Raw genomic sequence first — 20,479 nt, 5'->3', positions numbered from 1 at the left:
AAGCCCACTACCGGGTAAGGTAACACTTTCCTTTCCAAAGGATTCTCCTCCTCTGGAGAGAGTGAGAAAGTGAGACAGGGCCATCTCACTAAAATCTGTGAGCTTTGCCCCACCTCGCTGCTTTGGTGCCTTCGCCTTGACAGAGCCTTGGTCCAGTAAGATGATCTGCCCACAGCTGGTCTCCTACACTTAGAACAAATTGGAAGCAGGAGAACTTAGGGAAGGAATTTGGTTTCACTAAAAATAGCTGCAATATAGACCCTGTGACTTATCAGTCCTCAGAACAGTGGGATATGAACGGAGCAGGGTCCACTGACTACTGAAAAGCTTCTGCATTTGTTTTTCTTGCCTAAAGCCCTTAAAGCCAAGGGAAACTTTAGGACTTGAGGGTACTTTGGCCCTGATGCAGACTCTTGAAAAACCTCAGAAACGCATGGTGATATGACCAAGAATCTTCCTGGCCTCAGGAGTGCATGACTGTCGGCACTAATAGAAACCAGGCCCTTTCAGCTTTGGTTCATGGTGGGACCTTGCTTGCTACTCACCACCAGGCCCATTGCACCTCCACTTCTAAGGTAGGTGAAACCAAAATCACCTGGGGAAATGCTTCAGGAATTGGGGTCCTGTTGTGTAACCCAGGCCCAAGTTTCCTCTGTCTGGGGCAGGGAGACAAATGTCAGGGCAGGACAGAACCTACAAATGAAAAGTCTGTGCTCCTAAAACACCAACAAAGCCGTAATAGCATCTTTTCTTTTCACCTTCCCACCACAAAATCAAATGATTAGTCAGCGAGAAAACACTTAAACTGATCAACTTGACTTTCTCTCAATTTCTGTACCCAGATCTGCTTTATTCCGACTATGTACATTTTCTCTCTTCTACTACTACTGGGTGAATTTGAATTTGTCCTAGGGCATTGTTTATCTATATTCACCCTTTCTGCTATGTAACAGCGAAATATAATCTAGAGTAGACCAGAAATGGATCCCTACAAGAAGTCTGTAGGAAAGATTCATTTGAACTAAAATTCGCAAAGTACTTGATTGGAATATATTTCCTACCTGAAATGCTGCTGTTCAGACAGATTTCTGGTTTCTAGACTGTTCACAGTGATGGGCCTTGAGGAAGGAGTGGGAATTGAAGGGGAACTGGGAATTTTTGGATGAGAGGTCAGGAGCACCTGGAGAAAAAAATAATCAGTTTCGCTAATAGAAGGTTCAGACTGGCTTTTCAGCATTGTGCTAAGCAAACTCCTCGGTTAGATCCTTACTTGCCAAGAATTATGTTTTCATAGAAATGAAGATATGCTTTTATAAGAGATGCACTTTCTTTAAATGAAAATGACACTGTTAAAATGCCACAAATATTGTGGCAAAAACCCTCCTGACTCAGAATTGCTTTTGTTTACTTTTACAAACAAATTAGACAAATACTTAAACATTGTATGTGTCCTCTCCACATCTATTCTTTTTGCCTTCTATCTTTAAGATACACACACATGTCCAAATAACAAATATGAAATTTTAAACTCACAAAAATCACCTTAAATGTTATATAATCGGATCCTCATTAAAGCATGAGTCACAATAAATGACTATCTGGTCTACCTGTGTTATTGCTTCACCTTTTCCTGCAACCACAAAATGACCACATTATCCAGGTTCAGCCTTCTGCTCAGTATCACATCTTACTAACACTTTTTACTTTCATTCAGTATCATCTTGAGGCTCATTTCCTGTGTTGTAAGACTAGGTGAAACTTAAACATTCATAGTTATTTTTCCATTGTTACTTTTAGTGCCACCATATGGCGTTACTACCACTAGGCACAAAATCATGTAATATTTTATTAAAGTTGTCAAGGGTTTGCATTTACCATAGGTATGTGTTTTATGGAAATGCTATGGAGAACATAAATTCTTTTTCTTTTGCTGAACAAGGAGATTTACTGCAAGTTACTTATAAATATTGTCCTTATGTTTAGTACTTTGAACAAGTGCATCTCATAATCAAATTCCTATGTACAAAACTAATGTTTCACAAATGTATCCATCAGTAAAGAAATGGGTTCCCAATTCAATCATTAACAACTACCAGGCTGACTGTTCAGAAATCACCTGGGAAGATTCTTTAGAACTTTAAAATCTGAGCTACATTCCTGGAAATTTTGACTCTGAAGGTCTGGGGTAGTGCTCTCGAAGTAGAATTTTCAGCAAACAACCCTGGGAATTCTGATGCAACACTCAATTTGGGAAGCTCTGGAAAGGTGCAGTTCTACTATGATCGTCTTGTTTGTTTAAATGTATCAATGATTTCCATTGTTCTAGAATGAAGTTAAAGTTCCTTACCTTGGTATTTGTAGAAGCCCTTGCCTACTTTGCAATCTTGTTTGTTACCATTGTCTTTACTAACTCTAAAAGCCCTAGTCAAATTGAGTTAGATACTGTTTTCCAGTCTGATTTCATGCCTGGTCTGTTTCCTACTGCTATTGCCTTTGATTCCTCTGTCTTTTCTCACTTCTCTGCATATGTATAATATAATATAATATAATATAATATAATATAATATAATATAATATAATATAATAAATATAATATAATATAATATATACATTATATTACATATATGTATATATATGTAATTTCTTATGGTCTATACTGTAGTGTATATAAGAATGACATGGAGGAGTTTTTTAAACATACTAACTCTTAGATCTCATTTCTTGGAATTCTGAGTTAGTAGAGTTGGAGTTTTAAACACCCCAGGGAATCTGATACTGACCTCATGTTCAGAAACACTGAATCTAGCTCAAACACCATCTCTTTACCAGATCAGAAAGCCAAATATTGCATTTTTTCTCATTTGTAGTTGCTAAATTTCTTCAGCTACATAATATATTTATATGCGATGGAAGTAGAGGGAAGGCTGTCTGTGGAGATAAAGAGAAATCATGGGAAGAGGAGAAGATGGGAGGGTGGGAAATAAATATGGTCATAATACTTCATATGCTTCTATGAAAATACCTTTATGAAACCTATCACTAAATAAAATAAAATAGAAACTTGATGTAAAAAGTATATGCTTAAAATCAGACCAAAACCAAGCAAACAAAACAAGCAAGCAAGCAAACAAACAAACAAAAAGGATCTTTTTTTTTTCAAGAGCCCAAGCTTCATTGGAAAACCCATTTTGCCTCTGGAAATACCTTAAGCATGAGAGTATAATGTGCCCAGCATCCCATCATGGGCATGATAACAATTAATTCTGTCTTAAGGGCACAAGGTTTGACTGAGAGAGTAAAGTGCTTGCTGTGCTAGCGTGAGGGAGACCTGGGTTTGGATGCTCAGAACCTATATGTATAAAATGATGAGTGTGGTGGCACGTGCCTCTAATGCTGCCCAGTGCTGTGAGATAAGACAAGAAGATCCCTGGGACTCACTGATCAGCAAATCTAGCCGCATTTAATAAGAGACCTTTGTAGTAAAGAGCAATAGAAAAGAGACACTTGACATTGAAGCCTGGTCTCCTTGTGTTGAAGTGTTCAGCTATAACAAATACATTCATATGCCATGCACATAAAATAATAATAAAAATAAAATTATCATATCTTTCTATCATAGATAGAACATCATACAATGTAGCATTATTTCATCTAGGATGCAAGTACATGAAGCAGATCTCTTAAATCTGAGATTTGTGTACAGATATGGGGTCTTAGAAGGTAGCAATGACTAGATTTCAGGGCGTTTCTTTGCTTTGGTATGATGGGAAGCACCTGGCATTTCTAAATACAGTTCTTCTGCCATATGGGAGAGATGAACACAATGCCAGGGGCTACAGAGGAGGAGAAAGAGGCATCAAGCAATGGTGATCTGAATGAACTTGGAATAGACTTCCTTTCTTTGACATATACAGAGTAGAAACTTTATCTGCTGTAGAATTGTTCATTGTTGAAATGTGGCTATTTCTTAATTTTAAATCAATATATGTATATTTAAATCATATTTAAATCAATATAAAATGTGTGTATGTAATAAAATACAACTACAAAATGCTTAACTATATTACTAGTTTAGTATGCATTCTTGCACATTTGTATCTCCTAGAATTGTAGTAAACAGATGTAGTTTGCATATGTGAGCAGATGCCTATGCTTACCTGTCAAATTACAATTTATACAGAAATTATATAGTCAGTCACTCTTTTCTGTATCACACTCTTCTTGCCTTTCATTAATTATGTGACCTTAGATTCTCTAGGGGAATATTTTGTTCATGGATAAAATGAGAATAATAGTACCCATCTCATAGGGTTATGAAGATTCAATGACTTGGAAATATAAACCAAAACTAGGTATTCTCCTGTAATCCCAGAAGTTGGGTCTCAGATACAGAAGGATTGTAATATCAAGGATAGCTTCAATTACATAGTTCTAAGCTAGGCTAGGCTACATAAAGTACTCAACATTTAGTTAAACCAGTATTTGCTGCTATTCTTCTATTATTCCCATTCAACAAAACCTAAAAATCACCTACAATTGTTTAATTTGATTCTTTATTGCTTAAACAACATTTTGTTATATAGATGAAAATAAGTTATCCAAGCAATTACTTTTGTGGGCATTCATTTTTCTTCCACATTTTGCTAGTAAAAGGGAAAAATCATAATAAAATCTTGATTATATATATTTACATGCTGCCATTTTTTCTTAGTCTGTAATAGATTCCCAAGAATAAAATAATTGGATTGAAAAATGAACATTGCTTTTAATTTCCTTCAGGGTTGCCCCATTGCTTTCTTAAAAGCATATAATATATCCACAGTTGCACTAGCAATGCAGGAGTATACTTTATTCTGCAATATTACTATGTTGACCTCACACAGTGCTTTCTTTTTTCAATGTTTTTGTGTGTGCATGTATGTGTATGTACCGTGTGTGTGTGTGTGTGTGTGTGTGTGTGTGTGTGTGTGTGTGTGTAAATTCACCAAACTCAGAAGAAGGATTATGCCCTGAGTCTACAGGTACAGATAATTGTGAGTTGTTATGTGGGTTCTTTCAACTAAACCTGGGCCTTCTACAGTCTGAAAAAGCAGAAAGCACTCTTGACCACTGAGCCATCTCTCTACTCCCCTTCTAACACGTTGTAGATGTTATTGGTCTTATATTTAAAGTAGGTTGATGATTTACTGTTCCTGGTTTAAATGCCTTCATATCAACTGGACTTCTTTAGGGGAGAAAAAGTTACTTATTTAAAGCTACAGCTCTAGGAAGTGCTGCAGCTTCTTCTCCTCCTCCTCCCCCTCTTAATTTGTAGGTGTTTCTTGTATTTTTTCATTGTGAGCCCACCCTTTCTATTATCACTATAAACTCCTCATGTCTTTTCTAGGTATAGCTATGTTTCCAAAGTCTTGTTAATCTGTTTGAATTATGGTGATTTTACCCAAATTCTGAAAAACTGTATATAAAATGACTTCTATGACTTCTCAGTCAGCTTGAGGAATTGGTTAAGAGGTTCTTTCCATTGCAGGGAAGTAGACATTACAGAATTTTTTTGCCATCCTTTACATTATTCTTTACCCCTATAAAATGTTGATTTTACGTAAGTATAGTCTCATTTGTTTCAAGTCAATAACTAATTGCATGCATATTCTATTTCCAATACATCTTTGCTGAACTGAAATGAAATACCAACTTTTGTTATGCTTTAAATGACTTAAACGGTTGTATATGTATAATTGTGCATAATTGGCTTTGTTCTTAAATCGCTTTGTCAATTACTTATGTGCTGCTGTCATTTCGTTTGATCACAGTGACTTTAGAGCATATTCTATGTCTAGAAAGTTTTTTTCTTTCCCTCCCTTCCTCCCCTCTCTTATTTTTCATGCTTATTCTAGGGAATTTATTCTTACATATAAGTATTTAAATACATTATATGAATATCCTGTTTTTCTACTGCAAAAACTACATCAGGGATTTAAATTGGAATTTGAAGATATAATATTGACATTGAAAAAACTGAAATCTTATATCAACTCTTCTGGTTCATTCACTCATTTTGCCAGGATTTGGTTTTTGTTTTTGCACACTGGCTTGATGCTTTTCTCATTAAATTTATTCCAATATTATATAGGATATTTTCATCACTGGGAATATAATTTTATTCCATTTTCATTTCAGTGTTTATTACTTGAATAGAGACACATTATATTGTGTGTTTGCAAGTGTGTGTTAAACAATTTTATATTCTTCCACCTGCCAAATTCTCTGAACCACTTGCATAGATTTTTGATTTTTAGTTTTATGAATATAACATTAACAGATAAAGATATCAGTATAGTTATTGATGTTTATATTAGTTCCTTTTGGTATTTTTTATTAGCTAGAAACTTCAAGACAATGATGCCTTATAACAGAGATATGAAGCATGCTTTTCTAGTTCTGATTTTATTTGATTGGGTTAGTGCTTTCCCATTTGTGATTATATTTGGCTTCCATTTTTGGTAAACTGTCTGTACTATTTCAAGATTAGTTAATCATATTTAACTGATAAACATACTAGGGGTACAGCTAAATATTATCAAATGACTTTTAAGGCTATATTAATATCATCATTTATATTATTTTTTCTTTGATGCAAGTTATTGATGCCATAACTTAAGTTGAGGAGTTACTGAACCTCCGTCACATTTCCAAATTTAATAGTATACATAACTAGTAATTTTTATGAAACAAACCAGTAAAACCCTCAGTGGTGTAAATTGACACATATATAATTTAATTTACTATTTGTGGGTCTTTTTATTGGTTGTGGTCTGCTTGCACTATTCTGAGTTCAAGTAAGTGACTCTAATTGTCACTGTAGGTCTGTCTGGCTCTGTTGCTCCAGACCATAGTGCTTAGTACTACTTTTTTTGTTTCTAAGAAAACTCTCATTTTTCTATAAATCAAATCAAGAAATCACAGAGCTAGTCTCAGGGTGACTGCAGGGATATAAGAAGGAAGGAGAGTATGGCCAAGGCTTCTTAAGGCTTACATTGAGAAGAGCCACAATTCTACCTCATTTTATCCTTCATGTCAAATCACTTGGCTTATTCCAAAATTGAGGTACAGGAAATGAATACCTCAAAGAAAATTCTGAATCAAGGGAAAGGTGACATATACCACATTCTAAACTGTCATAATTTTACTTTATTGAAAGACACCTTGTTTGTATATAAAATGTCAGTGTGTATATCCAAATATCTCCTTTCACATTTTAAGGTTTGTAAGTAATTTTTTAAATCTGATTTCCAAGAGGGTTATCTTCTCATTGGTTTTTCTCAAAGAACAACCTTAAACTATTTTATTAATTCTACAATTTTTGTAATTTCCTTTCTTATTTCTTTCTCATTATATTTGAGAATCTTTCCAAAAATATCATAAGACAAATACTTTCTCTTCTCACATTTGTTTGTCAATGCTGTAAGACTATATAGGCTTTTTTTCCCCGAGAAAGGCTTTTTCTGTGCCATCTATATTTTGGAATAAAGTGATTAATTTTTATTTCTTTCAGGTTGTTTGAAATTTCACTTTGGATTTCCTGGTATTTTATGAGTATATTTCTTACATTCTGTGAGCTTACTTTTACATAATTTCAATTATTTCAGTACTATAGCTGTCAGACTCAGAGAACCCATTTGCCACTTTTTGTTTTGCTGTATTCTCTGCTTCCTCACTTTCTTAGTATTCTTTGAGATCTGTCTTCATAGTCTCTTATATTGTTTATCCTCACAATTCTCATTTTTGCCTTTGTGCTCGTTATTTCTTGCTGTGTGTTATCTTCCTGGACACTATTTTGGATCTCAACCACAGTTGTCTTCTTGTATAGTTAATCTACTAAACTGTTGATTTGGTAAATCTTATATTAGAAGTACCAGAAAGTGTATTTTATGCTACTGTTGAACCATTACTGGCAATGATGGGGCTTTACAAGTTAGGACTTAACTGTCCTTCCACAAAAATAATTAAACTCTTTTGTTTATAGCTTATTGAAATTGCCTCATGGTCAAGGGGGCAGGTACTCAAGTTGTAATAGGGCTCTCACTTGGTAGAAAACTAAATTCTGAGGGGAAGAGCCTTCTCTCTAGGTTTATAGTATCCCTGTCTGTTGTTTTGATTCATTCCTCCATATCTTCTTGGAGTTTTATGTATGACAGCAGGAATATGGGTGTGATGTTTTGTTCAGTCTCTGGTCTCCTTTTGTGAGGTCTTTATAGTGCAGGATCAATGATTTACTTTGCATTTAACAGAGTAAGAAAGAGCAGTTCTTTTGTCAAGATTCTCACAACTTAGAGGACACAACTCATATTTAGCTGCTTCCCATAAGCTTCAATAAGTCTTTTGCTCAGGAAAGGTGACTACTATGCAGTTTGCAATGAGAAACACCGTTAGCTAAAGTTTTCACTTTCTTAAAGTCTTCTCACACGGTAGACTCTAGTTATACTGTGTCACAAGGAAATGCTTTATAATAACACAAGGTGGTGAGATTCAGGGTGGAAAACTATGATAGTTTGAATACAGTTGTAAAAATAATCACTAGAATATTATGATGTTGGACCAGCAACATGGTTCAGCAGTAGATACATTTGCTGCTAAGCATTGTTACCTGTATTTGATCCAGAACTTCTGTAAAAAGAGAGAACTGACTCTTACAAGTTGTTTTCTAGTTTCCACATGAATGTGATGCTTTGAATATCAGTGCCTGTGCACACATATCACATGCACAATGCATCTCCCACATCCATACCCACTGCCATACAAATGCATACATGCATGCACTAAATAAATCTAATAAAAGTAAAAGTATAGTACAATGCTAAGGGGTTCACTATATTCTAGTTTTAATATATTTCTTTTAAAAGGAGGTACTAGGAGAGTGAAAATACAGAAGATTCATGCTAGGGAATCAGAATAATATCTTTAATCACTACAACTTGAATTCTTGTAGAAAACAAGAAAATAAAAATTTGTTAGAATGTGTAAAGTTGTCAGTTTTAGTTACATAAAGTTAATAGGAAGCAGGAACTCAGAGATTTCTGTTCATTCACGTGTCTAACCATTCATAGCACCTTAAGAATATTGATTCTGTTTTACTCTGTTCATCTAAAATTTCAGTTGCTCTCAATAACAAAGTCTAACCTATATGGACAAAATTTCCAAAAAGCAATTGTACCCTCTAACTGGAGCCTTCTTCAAGACTGATTAACTGAGTAATACTTTGGTGAATATGAAAGGTTTAGAATGTTTATGGGCCAGAGCAACATTTCAATTTATCTTGGGCTATCTTTAGCCTCCTACAAAGGAGACACATCCCTTGCCCACTCCTGTGTCTGATTCTTTTGGAATATATTAACTTAATAAATCCAGATCCCAGCAACTAAAATGCTTGGAGTATCACTAAATAGAGTTTGAATCCTATGGTGGAGGTTTCTCTTCATTGCTGTTACTACCTACTGAATATTTCCGGCAATGTATATTTAAAAGTGCCTTGATTTATGGCATACTTTGTTCTGTTACTACAGAAATTTTATGAAACTGCTTCTATGTTGTAACCTGGAATTTTGGATGAATTAAATATGTATTCCCCGGGCCATGGTAACTCATATTTGTGTCTTTTGAGGCAAAAGTTGTAGTTTCACCTAAACACCTAGAATATAAGGAAGAGATTTCTGGGAAATGTCGTCCTTACCCTTAAAAGGAAGTGCTAAGGATAGGTAAGTTCACAATGTAATAACTAAAGTCATTCAGCTGATGTACTAGGCATGCATACAGTCTACCAGCCCAGTATCTCAGAAAGAAAAACAAAGAAGAGAGGCTAGAGTTATATCTAAGGGAGCCACTGGAAAGGACTCCTCTGCACTTCAACGGTGTCATAGAGCTCTTGACTAGAAGCTTCAATGTGGGGCTCAGAAATGTCATCTCCACTAACAATAAATCCCAAACATCACACCTTATTGACAGATTCTTCCAGAGTCTTCAATCTGATGGAAATCAGAGATTTCTTGAAAATGTCAGCATAGGCTTTTGAAACAAACAAACAAAAAAATATCTGAGGAGAAGTCCTAATACTGTTATTCAATATCAGTGGTAACATGAGCAGATAAATTGTCTTTTCTTAGTTCTTTCTCTCTTTTCTTTCTTTTTTCTTTCTCTCTCTTTATTCCTTCCTTCCTTCCTTCCTTCCTTCCTTCCTTCCTTCCTTCCTTCCTTCCTTTTTTCTTTCTTAGAGATGGATCTTACAATATAGCAGTGTCTTGCCTGGAACTTGCTATACAGACCAAGCTTGCTTCTATTATATATTCATAGGTCTAAAAGCAAAAAAACTAACCAACTGGGAAATCAAAAGTATTAGTTCAAACAAAACTTTTCTTTCTAAAGTTGACTACCTTATTACAGTAGTAATGCTTAGTTATTACAGTAGTGGAGCCGTGGCTGGCACAAAATGACTGGGTTACAAAAGCACTTTCAAATGAAGGAAAGTATAGACATAATTTTCTTGTGATTATTAACCCAGATTGCCTTTTTTCATATTTTTTTATATTTCAATATTTGTTCATTTCTTCTTTCTTAAAAATTTATACCACTTGAATATGATCTTTGTGATAGGCATAAAAACAGGCCCCTAAGCTTGATACTGTGGAAAAGTTTTTAAGGAACAACCCAAAAAAGAAGCATCAGTGCAGATATATGAGAACCCTGATCACATAAATCAGACATGTCCAACTTGTGATCCATAGGCCACATATCTCCCCTGATAGCTATGATCATGGCCCAACAAATATGTAGATGGCAATGTCATATCACAATGTTGAAAGGTTGGACAACTCTGACAATCTTTGAGAAGAAAAGAAAGATTTCTAACAAATGTTTGGGCCATAAGACAGAATTTGAGAGAAGCAGAGAGAAATGTCAGAGGCTGAATTCCATAAAAACATGTGGCAACCCACCTTGAAGTTTGTAGTGGGATATTTTCCTCAGGAATCAAGAACTGGAAAAGGAAAAGTGAGAAGGCATGACTGAGCAGAGTGAGTAGTTGAACTTTGAAGAAGGACAACCACACCCTTGGCTAAGAAGGCATGGGTCAATGAGGTCTGTGAGAGTGTGAACATTAGGCAAGAACTCGGTTATGCAATGTGGATTCTCACATAAAGGCCATGACTTCTGGTTAAGCAGTTCTGCAACTGAGGCAACCCTGGCAGAAGTGATAGCTGGAGGATGCCCACTGACCCCAATCCATACACCTGTCCATGACCACTTTCATGGAAGTGGAATGTGGATAACGTACCTCTGTGTCAACCATTCTGCAGTAAAACCTGGCATTGACACAATGAAATAGTCTGTAGGTCCTAAGAGCCGCTCTTGTTTGGGGGCTTGGATTTCTCTGCATGGAACTTTCAGAGGTGCTGGTTATTCCATAATAATTACAGAACATGTCAAGTTATAGAGAGGAAGGAGCAAGGAAATTTGAAAGCAAAGACCTGAGCCATTGCCCTGGATAAGCCTCTTACTGGTTGTGTTTGTATAAGTTGCTTTGCCTTTCTGAATTTGCTCAATGAGCTGAAGAATGAGACTGATGATAGTAACACATTATTTCTTTGAGTATAAAAATGGCATAACATGAATAAATTTTTAGTATAGGCAAGAAACTTAGTGGTTCTGTGAACAGCATTATGAAGATGGGGTCTTTATTATACCTTTTATTATGTGATAGGAATTGTAGTAGACCTTGTTGGAAGAGGCATCTGGGAGTTCACCCTGAAGAGTTACGCGGAGCCCTTATCATGTCTGGGCATCTTTGTCAGAGAAGTGAAGATGTAGCTAAACACGATTCTGTTAACAACTAAATATTAGAACCAAGATTTTTTTTTAAGGAAAGATTTTTTTTTTACCATTGTCAGAATAATTACTAAAGTAAAAACAAGGACAGGACCTGAAAAACTTTGGAAAGCTGACCTGGGCCAAAGTGTTTTGTATGTTGTGTGCTGAGAAATGATGGCAAAGTCTGTTGCTTGACTGTGTTTTTAAAGACTTATTTATTTTTATATGTTTGGCTGATTTGCCTATATGTGTGTGTACCACACACATGCCTGGTGTCCACAGAAGTCAAAAGCGAATGATAATCTGTAACTGGAGATAGAATGGTTGTGATCTGCCATGTGAGTGCTGGGAATGAAACTCAGGTCCTCTTGAAGAGCAGCCAGTGTTCTTAACCTCTGCATCTTTGCTCCAGGTCCATCTGAATGTTGATGAAGTGGTTAAGACAGACTTTAGAATGTAGACCACACTGTGAGATAAAGGCCAATATTGGATCATTCACTCCTATTTGTCATAGGCAATTCTGAGTGCTGTGGAATGGTGAGCATTCTTGATGGACAGCTCATGCTTCTGGTGACATCTATTGTTTTGAAATATGGAATGATAGGGGTTCTTGATGGACAGCCCTTGCTGTCCAGTGATAGCCATTGTTTTGTAGTGTGACTGAATCTTTGAACAAACTCTATCTCAATAATTTCCCTTTCCCTGAATAATCAAGAGACAAAACACTTAAAGACGCCAATTTCTCATAAGCATTCTGATTTGGAAAATTATCATGGGCCAAATGCTCAGTTTTACATGAGACAGAAAATCACATATCTGCTTGCTGTGGGTTGTGACGATAATAATGTTAAGCAACTGATGGATAAATTATTGACATCTCCCTGTTTTACATATGTCATTCACTTCTAAAATCCAGTTTGGGCTATAGCTGACAAACAGAAAACAAAAAATCCCGGGACCAACGTAATCTAGGGTTCTCATTTCCTTTAATAAGAATTTGTGTAACAGAGCACCCCAAAGCTGAATATCTTTAAATAATAATCATTTTTAGCATAATGGTGTGGATTAGGAATCTGGATAGAGTACAGAAAGAGATGGCTCTTTTCTGCCTCTTGAAATCTAGTAAATTTTAACTTGACTGGCAGAAAGCTAGGATGGTCTGACATGGGCCATATAGCTATGATCTTGGTAATTGCCATCACCTGTGTTCCTCCATGCTCTTTCACATGATCCCTTCCTATGGCCACCTTGGGTGTCTGCATTTGTTTTCTGTTGCTGTGATAAAACACTGACCAAAACCACCTTGGGGAGGGCTTATTTGGCCTGCAAGGCGGGAACTCAAGGCATGATTCTGAAGAGAGGAACTGAAACAGACTGTAGAGAAATAGTGCTTAGTTAGTGCCTTGGCTTGCTCAGCTACCTATCTCTGTCTTTGTCTCTTTTCTTTCCTTTCTTCTTCTTCTTCTTCTTCTTCTTTTTTTTTTTTTTTTTACATGAAACAGCCTTTATGTCTGTTTAACAGTTCTGGCTATCCTGGAACTTGCTCTGTAGACCAGGCTGATCTTGAAATCATAGAGATATACCTGTGTCCCCTCCCTGGTGCTGTCCAGCTTCAACTACCTTTTTCTCTCATTGATGTATTTATTTACTTTACATCCTGATCACAGTCCCCTCTCCCTCTTCTCCTCCCAGCCACACTCTCATATGCCTCCCCCATCTCTCCTCCCCTTCTTTTGGTACCCATGGGTACCAAACCACCCTGGCCCATCAAGTTGCAGTAGGACTAGTTGCATCTTCTCCTACTGAGACCAGACAAGGCTTTCAACTATCTTTCTTAAACAACCTCAGCACCTCTGACTAGAGATTATACCACCCATACTAGGCTCTTCCAGCAATCATTAAAATATTCCATAGACATCAGCATGGAGCAGTCTGATGGAGAAAATTCTTTAGTTGAGATTCAATCTTTTGTGTCATGTTGACAAGAAGTAACTATGACATTGGGCTTCTTCACATCATGGATGTAAGGATATCCAGTGTCTTACATAGTAGCTGAATTTCCCCCAAGAGAAAGTTCTTCCAGATCTTTTAAAGACTTTACCAGGACCTGACACAGCATAACTTCTACCACATTCTATTGCTCAAAGTACAAAGATAGCTTGGATTCAATCATCTGTGTATTAGATGTTAACTATACACTATGAAATGTGTAAACTTGCTGGTATGTAACAACTTGTGGATTTCTATTACAATACTGTTGTTGCATATCAAATTACCCTAAAACAGCATTCATATTACTCAAACTTGCATTACTACAGTGAAACATCTGAGGCTTCTAACTTCATAAAGTTAAAAGGAAAAGCTTATTTAGATCAGTTTTGGAAAACTGAAAGTTCAAATGTCAAGATGAAAACCCATACTCTGAAGAAGTGATTCATGGCTGGTTGGAATGACAATGGCAGGAGTGAGTATCAGGGCAAGAGGGTCACATCATGCATATCATGGTGGGAATGAGGGGTGTTATTGTATGTGTGAGTATTGAATTCCTTACCTGGCTAAATAGAAAGTCAGATAGGCAGATTTTGCTGTCCCTCAACCCATTCTTTAGTGGGTCATACATATATATGCCTATGATGACTAGCCTCTTCATTTTTTAATAGCATTACCCTGAAGACCAAGTCTTTGGTTATATAATAGACACTAAGGAGATACTTAGGTTGTATGTAAACTACAAAAATAGCTAAAAGCAACAACAATAAAACTACTTAATTTGAATCACAAGTCATTGGGCCAGGAATTTGAAAAGAATCCCATTTAATAGTTCTCTATTGAAATGATCTTTCACAAGAAATGCAGCCAGATGTGAGATGAAGTTGATATTCTCTAATAATATGGATTGTATATCTAAGATGCAGTTCTTGCTTGACTTGCCAGCAATGTGAGTTGTTATCAGGGAGATGAGTATGCACCATCAGCTTGAGAGCCTAGTTGTAAATTCTCCAGGGTGGTTACACTTCATATATGATGGTGGTGTGATAGGCCATCAGGTGGGCTAGGCCTCTCTGACTGATAATTTCCAATTTACTATAAAATTAAGAAAGCATCACTTTTTTATAATGTTGGATGAAGAAGTTATGTACCCTCAGGGTTCTCAGCCCTTAGAGGAAGGAGATACAGCACATATGTGGATTTAAGGCCAGTCTCTGAGTCACAGTGAGACCTTGCCTCAAAACAAAAGAAAGCAAGGCAGACCAAATCTTTTGGTAGTCTGTATATGTTCTGGAGGGACTACCTTCGAATCATCCTAGCATAGATTTCAGAGCCTGTTTCAGCAGGTCATTTTGCTTACCATGTATTTGAGAGCTGGACACTGGAGGCTGGAGTATGGGTTCACTGGAGCCAGTGCTAATGACATTTTCATATTAAACATGTCTAAGGAGATAAAAATGGAGCAGACCCATTTCCTTTACCAATGTGGCTGGGTATAATCCCCCTTGCAGAGTTAGAAAGTTTATTTGGATACCATTGCTTGGCTGTTCACTTGAAAAGTCATAATTCTTGGAGTTTGGCACTATAGCTCTTATGATGACCATTGATCTGTCTGAACACAGGCACACACCACTATAGTGTTTTTGCATGAGGTGTCTATTTTCTTTATGTTCTTATTATTTCTTTTTCAGGATGGTTTCCAGTGAGGGAACACAATTTTACTTCCTTGTGCTCAGGGATAAGCATGATTCATTCACTCTCCCATGCAGACATCTCTCTACATCACCTCAATGATATCAGCTAACCGAGATTTCACCCTGTGTTTGCTATGCTTACTGTTTTATTGTCTTTTAAGGAAGAGTTATACCTAGCTTCCAGCTGGATGTTAGTCTTGCTGACTACAGAGCTGTGGATAGAGATTATTGGTAAAGACAGAGAACCCTCTAAAATCACAATGCTGTTACCCTGTTGGAGCTTACCAGGAAGACATAAACAAAACAAATGGTATGGGTACACAGGAGTCAACTAGCGCATGCACACTCACACACACACACACACACACACACACACACACACACACACACACACATCCCACCATACTCCCATCCTGTCCTGCTGTCCTGCGCGTGTGTGTGTGTGTGTGTGTGTGTGTGTGTGTGTGTTTAGGGCAGTTGACAAAGTCTTAGAAGTTTGTGCTTTGAAGAAATGTCCTGTGAAAGTGTTTCCCTGCTGTAAGAGGTTAAGGGAAGCACTCTGAGATGGTGTGCTAAAGAATAAGTATGGGGTGAGAGATAGATACACCTGGATTCTTACCTAGGCTCCACAAATAAGCAGGTCTGTGACCTTTTTGAAAATTCCTCTGTGTAGAGCTAGTTAGACATGGTGTTTTATGTCTGTCACCTTAGTACCCGGGAGTACAAGGCAAGTGTGAGCTCCATTGTGAGACCTGGTTTTTAAGAAAAATCATTTACTCACTCCAAGGCCTGATTTCCTCATTTGAAAATGGAAGTACTAATACCAACACTTACTAGGGGGGATGGGAAGTTTCAATAAGACACTGATGCAGTGATTGAGCACCATTGCTTCACACAGTCTAGCCACTTAAAGAATGGTAGCTATTATTGGGTATAGATTACATATGAACAGTTTTTTAAAAATTGTTTTCTCTTGTTCTTCTTTTCTCCAAACATACATTCAACCATTTAAATTTCTGTCTTTTGAAGGGGCATTCTTTCTTTACCAGAATACTGATACTAATTAATGGTCTAACCTTGGGATGGTTAATTACATTGTGTCATCATGCTCCAGGTTATTAGATATTATTTGCAAGAAAAGCTGGCCTACAGTTCCTCTCAGACTGAGCATGGAGGCTGCAAATTGAGTTTAGAGGATTACTGACCTTTAGACCCTGCCTGGTAGCAGGGGCAGCCCACACTCCTGGTCTTGAAAGCCACAGCAGGTTCTTGTAATTGAGTTACTGCCTGGGATTCAGTAGGACTAATCCATCTATATGATTTCTTCGCCTGGTTTAATATCATTAACAAAACCAAATTAAGGAGAGGGTGGGAGTGTGGTGGGATGAAGTGAATGGCTTTTCTGCTTGGAGCTCACTAGTGCATCTCCATTGTTAGGATACAGTGTATATTTTGATGACTGGGTTGAGGGCTCTGTGAACTAAGCCATGCCCTCAGCCTCTTAACAACACCCATAGGTCCCCACTGACAGAAAGGACAGTGTAGGGGGGGGGGAGAAGGGGAAGGTTTCCGAACAGCCAGGGACTGATTGCTGAGCTCCTCCTGAGCTCCTCCTGGTTACTCCTTTTCTGGTCCTTGACTTCCTCTTTGCCTTATATCCCATATATAATTTCTGGTTTAGGAGCGGTTTTTTTCTTCTAGTTCTAACTCTCAGGGATCTTCCATGGGTTATCACAAGTGTAGCCTGGGAGACAAGCCATCCTACTTATTCTTCTCCTGCACTAGAGATGTGTCCCACTTCACTTTACAGAAGGTTGGCTAACCTCAGCAGTGGGGACTACAACCCAGGGAGAAGGGGCTGGTGTGTGATGCGGGTGAGATGCAGAAAGCACTAGGTGAGTTTCACTCTCTACCCTACTGGCAAGCCAGATCCCTTCTCTCCCTTCTTGGAGAACCAATCTGTCTCAACTTGGACAGGTGGCCAGAGGTGAAGAGTCACAGACTCCAGGACAGATCTCACCGCAGTTGCCAACAGTGGAGTTCCCAAAGTGTAAGTGGCAACCAGTGCAGCCAGAAAGGCAAACACTGGAAGTCTAGGGAGTAACAGGAGTAATGAGGGTGGAGATTAGGGACTCCTGGCTTCCTTGGTCATAGCGGATCGAGAAAGCCTGCTGTGGCAGCACTGGAGGACCTTGCCTGTCCGGGGAAATAGGGAACACCCCGCTGACAAGATCGCCCGCACTCGCTAGGCTGCCAGGCTTTTGCAAGGCGGCAGCTGACGTCTGCGCGCCCCTGCCGAGCTCTGTTTTTACTACAGCCGGCAGGCGGCTTTGTGGGGCCCCGCCCTCGCCGGCTGCCCCCCCGCCCCCCGCATGCCCACACCTTGTCGTTTATATAGAACGCACCCCAGTGCCGATTCTTCCTCTCTGGGATCAGAGAGTTCTTTGCCCGGAGAGTGGCAGCGAGGGAGCAGGCGAGCTCCTAGGGGGTGTGGGTGTAGGGAGAGAGAACAGGTAAGGGTTTTCGCTTCCCGCTCCTCTGCGGGCCAGCAACTCCGGGCCCCTCTTTTGGCTGAAAGACTGGAATCTGAAAACGAATTAAATAGAAAGGAGCGAACCTCCCTTTCTGAATCCCCGCGGGTGAGAAGCTGCGCGGCTCTGCGGTGTAACAGGCTCACACGTTGCTCATCACATGTTCAAACATTTCCCTTTCGGGGAGGCTCGTTATTTTTAAGTGAATATTTTCGTCTTTGTTTTGATTTTTTTTTTTAAAAAAAAAACCTTCCTCGGTGTTTTATTTTGATTGAGTTGGCGGCTCAGCAGATTGGGAGAGGCGGGGAAAAGCTACCCAGTAGAGCTTGGGCAGAACACCCAGGCAACTCCCGGCGTGGTCGGCGCCCGTGGAGCGAGCGACCCGCACAGAGCCCGGGCAGGCCGGCGGCGAAGCCGGGGAGTCCCGGCTGCGCCTCCTGGGTGACCCGAGATTCCTGAGCGCGGCTCTCCGCGGGCGGGTAGGAGCGGCGGGGCGCTGGAGCGGCCGCCCCGCTTTGTCTCTGCACTTCTGGAGCGCGGCGAGCGGCTCCTCCCGCGGCCGGCCGCTCAGGCTCGGGCGGCGGCTCCTCCTTCACCCCTCTCTTTTCCTCCCCACTCTTTCGCAGGCGGCGGCAGCGGCGGCAGCGGGGGGAAAAGCGGATTCCGCCCGGAGCCACACTGAGAGCTCGCGGTCGCGACTTGCCGCCCTAAGCGCTCTCGCAAGTCCAGCCAGCTCGGCGAGGACTTCCTTCTGGACGAACCTTGACAAGCAAGCTGGGATCTATGAGTGGAAAGGTGACCAAGCCCAAAGAGGAGAAAGATGCTTCTAAGGGTAAGCCCACCGGGAAGTCCGCCTCCTTCCCTTCGCTAGGTTGCCCTCGCCCCCTTGTGTGCGCGCCGCCCAGTGGCTCCTAGTCTCTGTGCTAGACCCTAAGGTGCCCATGACCTCTGCGACCCCGGGCAAACCCCGGCGGTCTAGGCTTCTGGGGGAGTGTGGGTTTGCACCACTTTCCCTCCATCCTGGCGGAACTGTAGTCCCTCCAGCGCCTCCAGTCTCTTCCACTGTCCCTCTGAACGCATGGTGGACGCGCTGCGGGCAGACGAAGCTGCAGCAGCCTGGAGCGCAGGAAACAGAGCTGCCTGCTACTGACTGGACATTCTCTCTCTCTCTCTCTCTCTCTCTCTCTCTCTCTCTCTCTCTCTNTCTNTGTGTGTGTGTGTGTGTGTGTGTGTGTGTGTACGCTCCAGAGAGTGTGCATATGTGTGCTGCGCGGTGCAACATGGTGACATACTCAGAAATTTGTCCCACTCTCAGGACCCAAGCACAGACCCATGTTCAACCCCCCCCTCGCCGTGCCCTCAAATGCAAACAAAGAGCCTGGCCCATATGCAGAACCCTTCCCCCATACTTCCCACCTCACGCCCCTTACCCCCCAACTTCCTACCCACTGCACTGAAAGCAGAAGACAGGAACGTGCACCCTTTGACACGCCGCGTGCAAAAGTGAGCAATCTGGATACCCTGGCGCCGCCCGTGTTGCGCCTCAGTAGCGCAGCCTTGCCAAGCCCCGGGAGAACAAAGGCTGTTGTCCCCTTGCCACTGGTGCCTAGTGGGAGTGGGCCTCTGCAGGAGGGCACAATTCATTTCCTCAGCTCCTTGGGATATAGCCACCTGGCCCAAGGCACCTGGTCCTGGGTCCCCTAGAGTGTACTTCTTGGCCTGGGGCCTCCCGCAGGCAGGATGGGGACATGCAGCATAGCAGGTCTCAGGCTGGGAAGAACTCAAGAAAGGGAAGGGGTGTTCTCTGCCACCACCAGCTTGTACTAGTGCTTGCCATGCTCAGGACACAGCTTAGAAGGGAAGTGTAAACTGGAGACTGCAGCCCTGAGGACTAGGGCACAGAGACAGACACAGGGGAGAGATCTGGAAGAGTGGTGAGCAAAGGCTCAGGTGCATGTGTGTCCGAAATAGCCACAGTAGACTGTGGGTTGGGCTAGGTCCTAAGGACCACAGGTACCTTGACATGCAGAAACTCACTCCAGGTAACATGGGTTTGCAACAGTGGGGAGTTGGAGGAACTCCAGCCCTTTTTGATTGTGCGCTGGGGTGGGGTGGGGGGAATTAACTCTTCCATGTGCCCAAGGGCTTTCTCTCCCACTCTTTCCCCTATTCCCCCTTCTTTTCTCCTAGCTTCTTTCAGAGCTTGCTTTCTTAGGGGATTCTAGGGCAGTGCCAGCTCCCCCCAACCCCACTCCAGCCACCTGCCACGGAAAGTTGTCAAAGTGTTCAGTGCAGGGCCTTTATTTTGTTTTCTAAGTGAAAGTGTTTCTTTTTCCACTGGGCAAAGTGGTTGACTAAAGGCTCTGGGAATTTGTGGATGGTTAAGTCTAGTGTCCTAAGGGTCAGAGG

The 20,479-nt window shown here is 40.3% G+C and overlaps 1 protein-coding gene across 4 annotated transcripts in view; it reads left to right on the top strand.

Moving 5' to 3' along the window:
- Positions 1-301: 301 nt before the first annotated feature.
- Fgf13 (fibroblast growth factor 13) overlaps positions 302-20,479 on the top strand; it is a 507,713-nt gene continuing 487,535 nt past the window's right edge. For 2 of the 4 annotated variants that reach the window (XM_029533965.1, XM_029533964.1), the window contains exons 1-2: positions 17,972-18,052; positions 18,697-18,902. In XM_029533965.1, coding sequence (XP_029389825.1) covers positions 18,854-18,902 — 49 coding nt within the window. In that variant the 5' untranslated portion in view covers positions 17,972-18,052; positions 18,697-18,853. Of the gene's footprint in view, positions 576-17,971; positions 18,053-18,620; positions 18,903-20,479 lie in introns of those variants that run through there. The other 2 variants (XM_029533963.1, XM_021187749.2) reach the window with 2 other exon arrangements.

The sequence above is a fragment of the Mus pahari genome, chromosome X, assembly GCF_900095145.1.
Source record: "Mus pahari chromosome X, PAHARI_EIJ_v1.1, whole genome shotgun sequence".
Taxonomy (NCBI): Eukaryota; Metazoa; Chordata; class Mammalia; order Rodentia; family Muridae; genus Mus; species Mus pahari.
This window is presented reverse-complemented; position numbering and strand designations above follow the sequence as displayed.